The sequence below is a fragment of the Manacus candei genome, unplaced genomic scaffold (assembly GCF_025592945.1).
Source record: "Manacus candei isolate 608988 ecotype Guabito, Panama unplaced genomic scaffold, ASM2559294v1 h1tg000037l, whole genome shotgun sequence".
NCBI classification, from domain to species: Eukaryota; Metazoa; Chordata; class Aves; order Passeriformes; family Pipridae; genus Manacus; species Manacus candei.
In genome coordinates, this window is record NW_026138085.1 from 8741030 (window position 1) to 8753033 (window position 12004).

Sequence of the window (12004 nt, forward strand, 5' to 3'; positions counted from 1 at the left end):
TGACGTCTTTGTTAAGAAGCGCAGAACAGACGGATCCTCCCTCCCTCCCTCCCTCCCTGCCGCCGCGGCCCCGGCGCGCTCCCGCCCCGCGCGCTCCCGCGGTGACGCGGCGGGCGCGGGTTGGAGCGGGCGGCGCGGGCGGGGCCGCTCCCGGTCCCTCACAGCCCGGCCATGGCGTACGGCGGCCTCGCCGTGCCCATCATCGTCATGAGCGTGTTCTGGGGGGTGGTCGGCGGCGTCCTGCCCTGGCTCGTCCCCAAGGGCCCGAACCGCGGGTGAGTGACCGGGGCGCGGCGGGCGCGGGCCCGTCCGGCCCCTGGGGTGTGGGGGAGGCCCCGGCGGAGGTTTCCCCGCGGCCCCGCGGGCTCCCCCGCAGTGTTGGCGCAGCGCGGGCGGGCCCGGGGCCGTGACCGGAGGGGCCGGGGCCGTGACCGGAGGGGCCGGGGCCGAGCGGTGCCCCCGCAACCCCGCACGGGTTTGGGTTTTCCCCTGAGGCCCTGGCACGGGTCGCCCAGAGAAGCTGTGGCTGCCCCGTCCCTGGAAGTGTCCGAGGCCAGGTCGGAGCAGCCTGGTCTGGTGGAAGGTATCCCTGCCCATGGCAGGGGGTTGGAGTGAGATCATCTTAAGGATCCCTTCCAACCCAAACCCTTCCGTGAACCCTCTGCAGACACGGCACCCTGTGTCAAGGAGGTTCGCTGTTAGTCAGGTGGTATTTGAGCAATAACTTCCTCTTTCCTTCCTTACTTGACCTTTCCTAACTTACTCCACCATCCTCTGGTTTCCCACTGGAAAAGTTTCTGTAGGAGATCTCGGTTCTGTGTTAAATGTGTGCTGGTGCCCTTGTAGTGGAGGACAACAGTGGGGCACCTAAGCAGAGGATTTTCCTGCAGTGGTTGTGGCTGCTCAGATTAAAAAGCAGACAAGTTTTTGTCTTTCTCTTTTCTCTAGGAGATAATGACTTCTTAACCTCTCTTCCTCTCTCTGACACCCCTTCTACTCCACAGGTACCAACTGTCTTTTCTCTCAGTTGTTTATCTAAAGTCAGAGGAATATTCCTCAGGCTCTGATATGTACTGCCTCACTTTTAAGCCTTTTATGCCTGGAAACTTGTCTGTCCTCAGAAATACCCTGTAAATATGTCTTCCAGACATGAAAGTATGTGAAATATGTGGGTGACGAACAGGTGGTGTATCCTTATTCCAAAGTGTGATTGTTTAACAAGTGTGAATAGAGCACTGCTGTGTTTTAATTCTACAGCAATACCTTGTAGTCTATTCACTTCCCATCTTCTTAAAAAAATTTGCAAAGTTTGTTTCTAAATAGGATTGCTGTTTTCCTAACGAAAGAAGTTAGTGCAAACTTTACCTGACCTAAGAATTCCCATTGCCTAGGTTAAAACTCCCAAACAAAGGCTCTGGGACTCCTTGGAAAGGTTCCAGGCTGTGTTGGCTTTGTAGCATTCATTTGAAAGTTGACAAAGTGGATGTGTATTGATAGATGAAAAATATTGAAGTTCTTGTGTCACAAAAGGGTTGGAAGATACTGTCCTACCATAAGATTTTGTTACTCATTTGGGGGAGGAAAGACATAGAGGGAAATTCTATTTTATGACTTAAAAATAAAAAAAAAACCTCCACTTTGCCACTGAGTTCCATGAGCTGCAGAGATCACTGTTAGAAAACCTCATTTCCTTTCTTCCCATTTCAAAACCATCTCTGTGCGTAGCTGCAGTTTTACTGTTTTCAATTTCAAGAACTTGGTTCTTCCTTCTTTTCAGCTTCACTGTGCTTTCTGACACAGTTCTCTTCCAGCAAGAAAGGGAAATCTTACACTACAGATCATTTCACATGGCTTTGACATTTTATTTTGTATTCAATTTGTAAAACCCTCATTTATTCTATAAAATTAAAAGTTATAATTTGACACTGAAATTTTCTGTAAATAGAATTCTGCAAATGAAGAAAGTGTTTACTGTGTACAATAACATCCAGTTTCAGTGATTTACTGTGCTGGCAGCCTTGGCTGTGAAATGGAGCAGGGACACTGCATCAGATTTGCTCCTCCTCACAGTGATTTTTGTTAAATATAGCTGTAAACTTCTGTTTCCAGAGCTGTGTCAGTCCTTTTGCAGAGTCTGTGCTGTGCCTTTGTAGTTTACTCAACTGGAAGAAGTCAGAACATTCATGTTGAGTCATCTTTCATATGATCAAAGTTAAACTTGTTCTTGTTTGCTGGGATTATTTTTGCCATTGTATCTTGTGGTCAGTCACAACATGACACCTGATCAGCTGTTTCTCTCCTTCTTTGCAGTGTTATCAACACAATGCTGGTGACATGTGCTGTTTGCTGCTACCTGTTGTAAGTATAAATAATGTCTTGCCTTCTGACCGAGGCCCAGTTCTGATGGAATCAAAGGTTCCTTTTTTAAAGCCTCAGAACATTCAGGAAGAAGCTTTTTGAATGTGTCACATGGTGTTCTTTGACAGCTCTTAGAATTTCTGGTTCTGAAGACCTCCAACGTGCCAAAGAAAACATTTTCCCATTGGAAAACACTGAATTAAAATGAACTTGAATTCCTTTTGTGGTCCTCTGACACATAAGTGTGAGCTGTGCTCTGTGAGGACTCGATATTCCTCCTCTCCACTTCACTGCCTCATTTACTCGCAAGTGTAACAGCAGTTGCTCAATTCTAGGATTTTTCTGATTCACAGATTGGGTTTTTTTTCCTTTTTCCTTCTTTATACCTTACACTGATTTCTGAGGTGTTACTAATTCAAACTTACTGAAGAGTTTTTTGCCCTTAGTTTGGTTGAATTTATTCTGGAAATCTGGTAGAGCGGTGGGTGGAAAAACTTCTGCGTGGGGATTTTTTTAGTGTTTCTTTGATATATTAAGACCTGTTTAAATGCACAGTATATTTTAAGGGTGCCTATTTTCCGTAGGAGAGTTAGTAGCAATAACAAAGTGACTTGCTGAGAGCTCCTTGTATCATGTTATTTATCAGGAGGTAAGCCAGTTGTAGCTGGAGTCTGCAAGAGAAAGTGTGCTTGTTGTTTTTTCTCTCTCTCTCTTTTTTTTTTTAAGACTTTAGAGACTTAGTTTGTAAAAGAAAGTGCTATGCAGAAATAACTTTGGAAGAATTTGTTATGGAGAGTAAATTGGTAAAAGTCTGGTTCAATCTTAAGGATTAACTTGTAACAAAAATCATTATTTAGAGTCCCATTTGAACCCAAGTAGTATTTGCACTTTCCTGAACTATTTAGGCATTTTTTATGCTACTCAAAGCAGCTTAATATGAATATTTAGAGAAATGCATCTCTAATCTCAAGACTTATTCTGAACTGGCAGCCAAATGTGATATATTCAGTGTTGGCATGTTCCAGGAGAGGCCTGTTTGGTTCTGGGTTGGGTTCTAGCTTATACAGGTTTGGTTTAGTCTAATAATGTGATATTCAGGTTTTATACAGGTGAGGTACTTTTAAACTTTATTTCTTTATTCAGAGTATTTGACAGGTGAAGTCTTGAGAAATCATTCTATTGGTTAACTGTAAAAGTCCAGCAGACTTTGTTCTGTGTTTTATAGCCATGACAGTTTTTAAACTAAAGTTTTGCTGAGTGGACAGAGAAGAGCTTTGCAGTGCAAGCAGCTTGAATTTGGGATTGAAATCCGGGAGTCTCAGTGCTATGAAGGTCTCCTTGCATACACATAAAGTTTGTAGCAGCCCAGCCTCACAGTAGGTCCCAAATGCTTGGCTAAGAAAGGGCAGCTTTTTGGTCATTTTTACTGGGTTGCTGCATTTAGGTTACAGTAAGTTGGGTGGTGTTTTTTTCTTAGGGGGAGGGTTGAGCTTTGTTATGGTTTTGTTTGAGTTTGAAGTTCTCACTTGTTTTTGTCCTACAGAAATAATGTCCCACTCTTCTAAAATCTTTGAAGCTTAGGGTTTGTTGTCTGTATTGTTTGAAGAAGAACAGTTTCCTTGAAGTAGAGGCCACGTGGCATCTGCAGCATCCTCTGGATTATGATGTGGAATGTATTTGTTGTAGAATTTCTCAACTTTTGGCTGAATGCTGTGAACTTCTCAAATGTACAGTGATATTTCCCTTGTAACTTTAGTGGGTTTTGTACCTAAACAGACCCATTACAAATCATTATCATGTTTTATAATCTGTTCTTGCATGTCCAGTGAGGGGGTTCATTGGTAATTTTGTAGGTTCCTACTTGTTTTCTAAATCCCTTTGGCTTTCTCCAGTTATATCTTGGAAAAAGAGAAGCAGCCAAAAATTAGGATGTTTTAAGACTTCAGTAGTTGTACCCAACCACATAAATGACATTTGTAGTGTCTGCTTGCCAGAATGCAACAAAAAGCCAATTTTTCTTCTCGTGTTCCAGGATAGAACTTGCCTCATCACGCAGTCTTTATTTTTTTTTTTAATTTATTCCATATAAAACTGTAGAACAGCCCTTGTTGGAAAGGACCTTGAAAGATCATCTGGTCCAACCTTTCTTTCCTCAAACATATGGAAGCTTGTTGTTCTTGTGTCCTCTTCCTTTTGGGGGAGAGGAGGCATTGAAAACATTTCAGACCTTAATTTTTGGTGACTAAAGAAAGACACTGATTTTTCATATCAGTCTTGAAGGAAGCCCAAAGAATGGTTTCTGAGGATTCTTTGTTAGATAATTCTTGTTGTCCCAGGTATGGTCTTCTGTATTTGTGTGTCCTTAGCAGGTGGCTGGTGCTATTATCTACTTCTTTGTAGAGTTTAGAACTCTGCTGGATCTACTTTCATGCTCTTTGATTTATCTTTGCCATTGAAAATAGGAAAAAAACAATTTCCTGTCTTCATTAAACACCACTTGATTGTCAAATTGATTTTCAAGAAACAGAATTTGTCCTAACAAAATTTCAAGTCAATCACATTTCAACTCAAAGCTGTTTATTCTGTGCTTAGATTTAACAATAGTAATTTTGAATAACAGTATTGATTACATGGTGTTCATTTGGTTGTTCTGTGGAAGATATTTGCATGGGTAAGTGCCTATTTTGTGTACAGATCCTGTACCCAGAGGCCTTTTGAAGGAGAATATACAACCCTCAGGAACCTCATAAAATACAAGGCAAAGTCTTACTGCTGCAGAAATTATAGGTTACACCATATTGGGAGGTACTGTCAAAGTCTAAATCTATTTTGCTGTTTACAAAGCAGTTCCTGAACAGTACCATGATGTCCTAGCAGAGGGCAGGGTGCTTGGAAAATGGTATTATTTGCTACTGATGCTAAGAGGATTAAAATACGGATGCCCAAATTGACATTTAAATAGAGATAGCAGGACCTTAATTTGCAACACGAGCACAGACAGATGGCAGTTATGGTGGAAAGACCTTTTAAAAAATCTTTCTGGTACAACAGAAGGGACTTTAATTTCCTTGTCTGAGCTGGGTAATTAACAGTAACTGTTCTAAGTGGGATCTGGTAGAATTTAAGGGCCTGTGGGTGGCTCAAATGCCATACCTGCTTTTAGCAACTCCAGAACATTGCCCGTTGGATACAGAGGTTTGTTTTACTCTGAATGCTGCGTTTTGTTTTGTGTTGTTAGGATGGACTATTGTGTAAAGCAGCATAGCTTAAGCAAAACATGGGAAAAGCTTTTCCATGACTTACCTTGAATGCAAGGGAGTCATAGATTAACTACTGTTTTAAATTAGCAGGCCCTCACAGAGCAGGAGAAGGAATGTACTATTGCCCTAATGCCTCCGTGGCTCAGAGCTCGGGTATCCAGCATGGCCCCAACAAATGCCTTTTGAAAACTGCACAGTGCTTTTCCTAAAGCCTGGTTACATAGGGTGATATTCTGAATGTGTTCCCAGCTCATTTAATTCACAGCCATGCTGGGCCTGAACTTGGGAAGCAGCGAGAGGTGAGAGATTTGTGCGTGGAGTTCCTTCCTGCTGTACAGTGAAAAAGAATAATGTGCTTTAACAGGCTTTTAGTGTTCCTACCCTCCTCCCACTTGTGTTACTTCAGGATGCTGAAGGCAGATGGCACAGTGCTCTGGCACCTTTCGATCTCTCTGTTGTATCTGAAAATTAACCCTCACAAAATAAATTCTGTGATAATTTTAAGAGCTAATTTGCTTTTCCCTTAAGTAGATTTAACACAATGATTAACATGGTCTCAAAACACATTGTCACTGCTTTGGACAGTAAAGTAAAAACGTGTCAGCCTAAAGGCTGTTGGCTGCTCTTGGAGGTGTCTCACCGACGTTTTAATTCCTCAGTAGAGCCTGCTGCGTATTCCCAGGCTCGTGGGACTGATGGGCTGCTGCAGGATCAGCCTCTTGTTTTAACTGGAGTTCTACTCTCTGCAAAACTGAAAGGGGCATTGCAAATAAATATTTGTAAATTGGAAGAGGATTGATGTGTTTTCTTTAAGCCTGACCCACATCTTTTGCCTGTGGCTGTTCCAGGCGTTTTGCAGCCGACCTGCACTTGGTTTGCTGGTCGGAGCATCAAGGTTTGTGTGGAATTTTCCATGACTGCCTAAGCACTCTGATACATTTGTGGCAGCTCCCATTACAAAGCTGCTCTGCTTTTTCTCCTCCTTACAAAGCATTCTAGAAATAGCAGACAGATGAGCCAGTGTGTTCACTAAATGTGTTTATATACTTAGTATTTAACATAGATTTAAATCCATGGAAGCATCCATTGCTTTCTCTGACTCTTATAACATTTACAAAGCAAATATATCTTTTAACAGTGGAATATTTATTTCTGTTTAGCTTTCCTGGATATTTTCCACAAACTACATTCCTCTTGTTCTCAATTCTGGCTGTGGCTTCTGCAGTGTTAGTTTGTGCTCTGCTCCGATGACAAGGCCGCTCTGCTCAGGGTCTGGGGTTTGTTGTCATTTTGGGTTTGTTCTTGTGCTATATTTTTTTGTCTTTTTTGTGTGTGTGTTCCTATAGCATTGTACCCTTTTGCTTCAGGTCCCTGTTCCTTTACCTCTGGGACGGGTTCAAATTCAGTTTTGTTCAGTCTTTGAAAATACACCGTTTTCTGCAAGAGCAGGTTGTCATGCAGTGAAAAGCAAATGAGAGAGAGGATGTTTCTCAGAGGTATTTGTTTAAAGGATTCTTCAAAGGCACTGAAGAAAGGTCTGTTCTTTTATGTTTCTGTCTTCTGAGCCCACAAATACCTGAGTTTTGTGTATCTAAAAACACTTTCCTGTCAAAGGCAAAGTACGCGGGAAATTCTGTCAGGTGGTTTTGTGTTGCTTTAAATTGAACAGAACAATTTATTTCAGTTGCAGAAGGATTTGGTGCCATAACTTCATTGCCTGTTTCTGGTCCTTGTGTATGAACTTGAGTAGAATTTTTATCTGTTCCTAGACCGTCTTGAAAATGGTCTTTTTTTCTCTGCCAATCCTTGTGCTTTGGTCAAGCCTTTCCATTATCATAAGGTTTGTAATTTGGCTGATGTTCTCTTTGTTGGGTTGGGGGGTTGTCTTGCAGTTGGCTGATTGCAATTCTGGCTCAACTCAACCCCCTCTTTGGGCCGCAGTTAAGCAATGAAACAATCTGGTATCTTAAATATCACTGGCCTTAAGGATGTCTGTCCTCTGCTGCAATTTATTGACTAGGTGAGTATGATCAGATTTATTAATATATTTGGTATGTTAAAGCTTCAGGAGAAATTGAATTGGGGTCTAAACAGTGTGATCAGAACTGCTGTAGCTCTTTTGCAGGAGAAATCTGTCTCTCTGTAGGCTGCAACAAAACACGTTTTGGGTGGTAATCTTGACTGGATACGTGAAAAGCTTGGACTGAATTCTTGACAGTTATTTTTCTTTCTATCCTGTCATGTAGTGTTGTGTTCAGGGGTTTGTAAGGAGAACAAAACACTTCATCTAAAAACATTAAAAAAAATTGGGCTGGGGTGTTTTTTAATAGCTAGCATAAGTGGATTTCCTAATCTTGAACAATTGTTAAACCTCTCCTCAAGCCTACTACCATTTCATCTAAGACCTGTCCTGATTTCCAAGGCAACCTACAGTTGCCCTCATTCATCTGGGAAGTCAGAGCAAGAACAGTGATTAGTGTGTTCTTTATCTCCTGTCAATATATAGCTCTAACCCTGAGCTCACAGCTGGATGGCTTATTATGTTTTTAATGACAGCCTGTGTGCAACTTTAATCCCAGGTGAGCCTGGTGGTTGATATCTGGGCTGTGCTGCTGGAATGTGGTTGTTGCAGTTCCTGGGCTTTCTGACGGGGCCAGCAAAAATAAAGTGTTATTCTGAAAGTACCTTGATGCTGTTGGGTTTCTCCAGAATGGCAGCATTTGGAGTTGAAGTTTCAAATGAAGGAAATGTGGAAACAAGCACACATGGTTTTAGTTTGTATGCTGGTAACTGAATAATCAGACACACTAAGATTTTACCTGGGTTGTTGGGGTTTTTTGTCTTTTCAAGTTCAACTGCCTACCCCTACTCCCTTGCTGGTGTTGCTTCTGTTCTCAGAAATCAGTACAGCAGACAGTGAGAGCTGATGTTATAGCTCAGTTAAATGCTGTCTGGAAAGTGTCCTGGACATTTACACTGAAGGAAAGCTCCTCTGTTTCAAAGAAAGCTTCGTGGGAACCGTGTTGTTGTCAGACTGGGGGCACGTGAATGTGTCTGTAGCTTCTTTTAAGCACCAAGCAGAATCTAAAGGTAGAGTTGGCCCTGCTTCAAGTCGAGGCCTGTAATTAGCTAAGTCAGTCAAGCAGAATTTCCTAGGAGCAATTTCACTGTTCGGGTGTTAACATATAATTAGTGAGCTAAAACAGAGAACAGCGTATTTTGGTAATGGGCACACAGATCCCTGAATCCCATAGGATGATTCAGTTTGCCTGGGATCTTGAAATGTGGTTATCTGGACAAGCGGATGCCTCGGAAATAAAAATTTGGCTTCATGGTGTGTTGAAACCAGCATGGACAGCCTGGAGGTGAGATACAACTCTTTAAGTGCCTGCTAAAAGAATCAGGCCATTCCCCCTCCAGGATTTCCCAGAGAACTGAAGTTAAATTAGTACCAAGGAAGAGAGGGAAGTAATATGTTCAAACATGGCCAACGAGTTTGTGAGGAACTGCCATTTTTAAACTTTTTAATGAAATATGAGACCTGCATAGCACATGCTGTCATGTTACATGACATAGTTTGTTTTAACCTTTGGTGCATCTGATTTCCTTGGCTTAATTTTGGCATAAGGTTCTTGTTTCTGTGAAAAAGAATAGTTTAAAAAAGTAAAAGCATATAATAATCTCGAATATCTGTTCTTTTTTTGCTTGAAATGTGCTGTCACAGGACACACCACTCTCCATGGTCTTGTTTGAATTCCTCCCATAGTGTTGAGGGAGGTGCTCCGTCTCTTTTCCTTGCTCTTGTGTGCACTCGGAGCCTCCTGTGGACTTTGACTAGACAGGAGCTGTGAATTAGATTCCATCTGATAAGAGTTGGAATATATCCCTCTAACACTGCACAGATTCCCATAAATACAGCAACCAGTTAATTCTGGCTTCTAAGATGTGCTTTTCCAGCGTTAAAGTACTATACTTTTTTCTGCCTTCTGTTTCTTTCACTTGAGGTTTGGATGGATTAGTATGGATAATACAAAGAGAATGAAGTACTAAGTCCCAAAGTGGAGAGATCTTATTTAAAACCAGAGGTGATCTAAGCAAACCCATTTTATTTTACCAACTGAGCAAATTAAAAATGCTCTGGTGAGCTCCTCACATTCTAGAGGGGAGCTGATTGATCCATGCCAGATTACACAGGTTTGGTCTGTATTTCCAGTCAATCTCCCTCCAGTTCAAGGGATGATTACACAGCATCATTTCATGTATCCCCAAGTTAAGGGCTTGGATGGCAGCATGTAAGAGCGCACAAAGCTCTGCATCCATGGTAAATATGGGCTGTGCTCTCTTCCAAAGAATCTGGTCCAATGCTACCTGTTCTCCTTGACTCGATCAATTCATAATCTGTGTTCTCAGACCAGGAACTGTCTTCGTGCAAGTGCAAGAAGGGCTGTCATCCAGATCACTGGATGCTGTTACAGCAAAGAAAACATTCTGGGGAAATAGTTGTTCTACCAGCTTATAATGTAACTAAAACTACTTGCAGTAGCTCCAGAAATGAAACTGCCAAGAAAACATCCACATAGATGAATTATCTGCAGTTCTTGACCATTTCTCAGTGCGTTTGTGGAATGGAAATAGGTGTGGTTAACAACCAGGTCTTCAGTTAGTAAATTGTCTCCATGGAAAGGAATAATGAAGTTGCCTCTTGCTTTGCAGGTAAAGAAGAGATTTCCTCCAGATGAAAAACTCCACTGACCCAAAGATGCCCTTTACGTAGCTGGTTGGATACCAAGCCTGCAGTAATGCCTTAACCTTTCTATTGTGCTTCAAGGGGCTTGTTCAAAGCCCTGTATTTTTCCTACCTTACCATTTAACAGTGTGCCTAATGCAATTTATACTCCTCTTTGGTACTGGTGATTTTTGACTGTTAACTCCAGACGTGGTGAAAATTTCTAAAGTTTTTACGGGTCATGAAGTCATTTCCTATTCATTTTCCTCACTCTTTAGGAACACTTCATGTATCTTGCAGGTCTTAGATTGTCTGTCATTGTGCTGTTCACCCCTGTTCTGTTTGCACTTGACAAAAATGTGTGCAATAAACTGTATGAGGAGAGGAAAAACAGTGGTGCCACAAGCTGATGGCTTTTTTTTTTTTTTTTCAAATGAGTTGTATTCCTGAGAAATTTGCTCTTAAATTTCTCACGCCTGGAAATAAAAGTAATCCTCTGCTTTATACAAAATGTTCTTGTGCCATGTTTAACTGTTACAATGTGCCTTTCTGTGGGTTTAATCAGTGGCTGGAGTTGAGCTGAGGAAACTTAGATGATAGGATGGGAATGAATCTAGTAAGTCGTTTGCCAAGGAGTAACTTCAAAGGGTATAAAAGCTGTTGCATGCACAAGAGTCTTTATGAATTCTTCCTTACCTGCTTCCATCATGTCCAGATAAATTCCAATTATTCTCTGCTGTGTTTCATTGTTATGCTCAAGGACATAATGGAGTGGTTCTTTTTCTTTTCCTTTTTCCTCTTGGATAGCACCATTAACTTGTTCTGTGGGATAGTGCTCATTACTATGCAGGAAATTCCAAGATCCTGACAAGTAACTTGCAGCGATCAAAAACTGGACAGTGTGAATTGCAAAAGAAGGAAGAATGTGCCCATTATTACAAATAAACATAGCAACTGTTGGGACTGGAATAGTGGATTTTTTTTGCTACGTTACCTTCTACAGAGAAGCTGTGTTTTACCATGCAAGACATTGTACCATCATGTTCTACAGTCTGTAGCAAATAGCTCCTAAGAAAATTGAAACCAAATGATCTTAGAAAACATTAAGTGGTTGTTTGGATTTTTAAGTGTGTGAAGAATGAGACATGTTGACATTGTGTGAAGGGGGGAGGGAAAATACTTCAGGACATCATTGACAAATCTGAATGTGCAACAGATTTAAAAATACATTGATCTGCTTGTCATATTTACCCTAAAGTGAGATATCCAAAAAGAAAACACTCCGTGACAAACAGTGCTGTTAATGTATTGTATTACCACTTTCTTGAACAGCCTTTCTATTTTAGGTTCTAAGCTATCACTTGCTGTAGAAGAGAGAACTAAAACAGAATTCCCATGGTGTGTCTCACTGTTGGTGAATTTAATGGAAAGAGCTATTCCAAGCCTGGACAAAGAAGCAATAGAGCAGTTTTCACTTAGATGCTTCCCAGAAAGAAATTCCCCTTTTTCAGAGTGATTAATATTTCCTCTGAAGCAGATGTCAGGTAGTGGCATGACTGAAGAAGCTGAAAGAACACTGGTTTGTCTCTGTTCTACTGAATGTTGTGTGACCTACTGCCTGCATCGTGGTTGTGAGTGGTGTCCATGTGTGCCAGGAACT

General features: G+C 41.5%; 1 protein-coding gene and 2 long non-coding RNA genes across 3 annotated transcripts in view; 1 reads left to right on the forward strand and 2 right to left on the reverse strand.

The window, feature by feature from the left end:
- LOC127473698 (uncharacterized) overlaps positions 1-12004 on the reverse strand; it is a 901041-nt gene that overhangs the window by 563803 nt on the left and 325234 nt on the right. The gene's annotated exons all lie outside the window — the stretch shown is intronic.
- Positions 135-11313, forward strand: ATP6V0E1 (ATPase H+ transporting V0 subunit e1). Its single transcript, XM_051793638.1, has 4 exons — positions 135-275; positions 2311-2358; positions 7511-7638; positions 10332-11313. The coding sequence occupies exons 1-3, from the start codon at positions 172-174 to the stop codon at positions 7602-7604; spliced, it is 246 nt and encodes an 81-aa protein (XP_051649598.1). The 5' UTR covers positions 135-171; the 3' UTR covers positions 7605-7638; positions 10332-11313.
- On the reverse strand, positions 10717-11777 carry LOC127473702 (uncharacterized). The gene is made up of 2 exons (XR_007905558.1): positions 11596-11777; positions 10717-11412 (listed from the first exon to the last, which is right to left on the reverse strand). It is a non-coding gene; the product is annotated as an uncharacterized LOC127473702 (long non-coding RNA).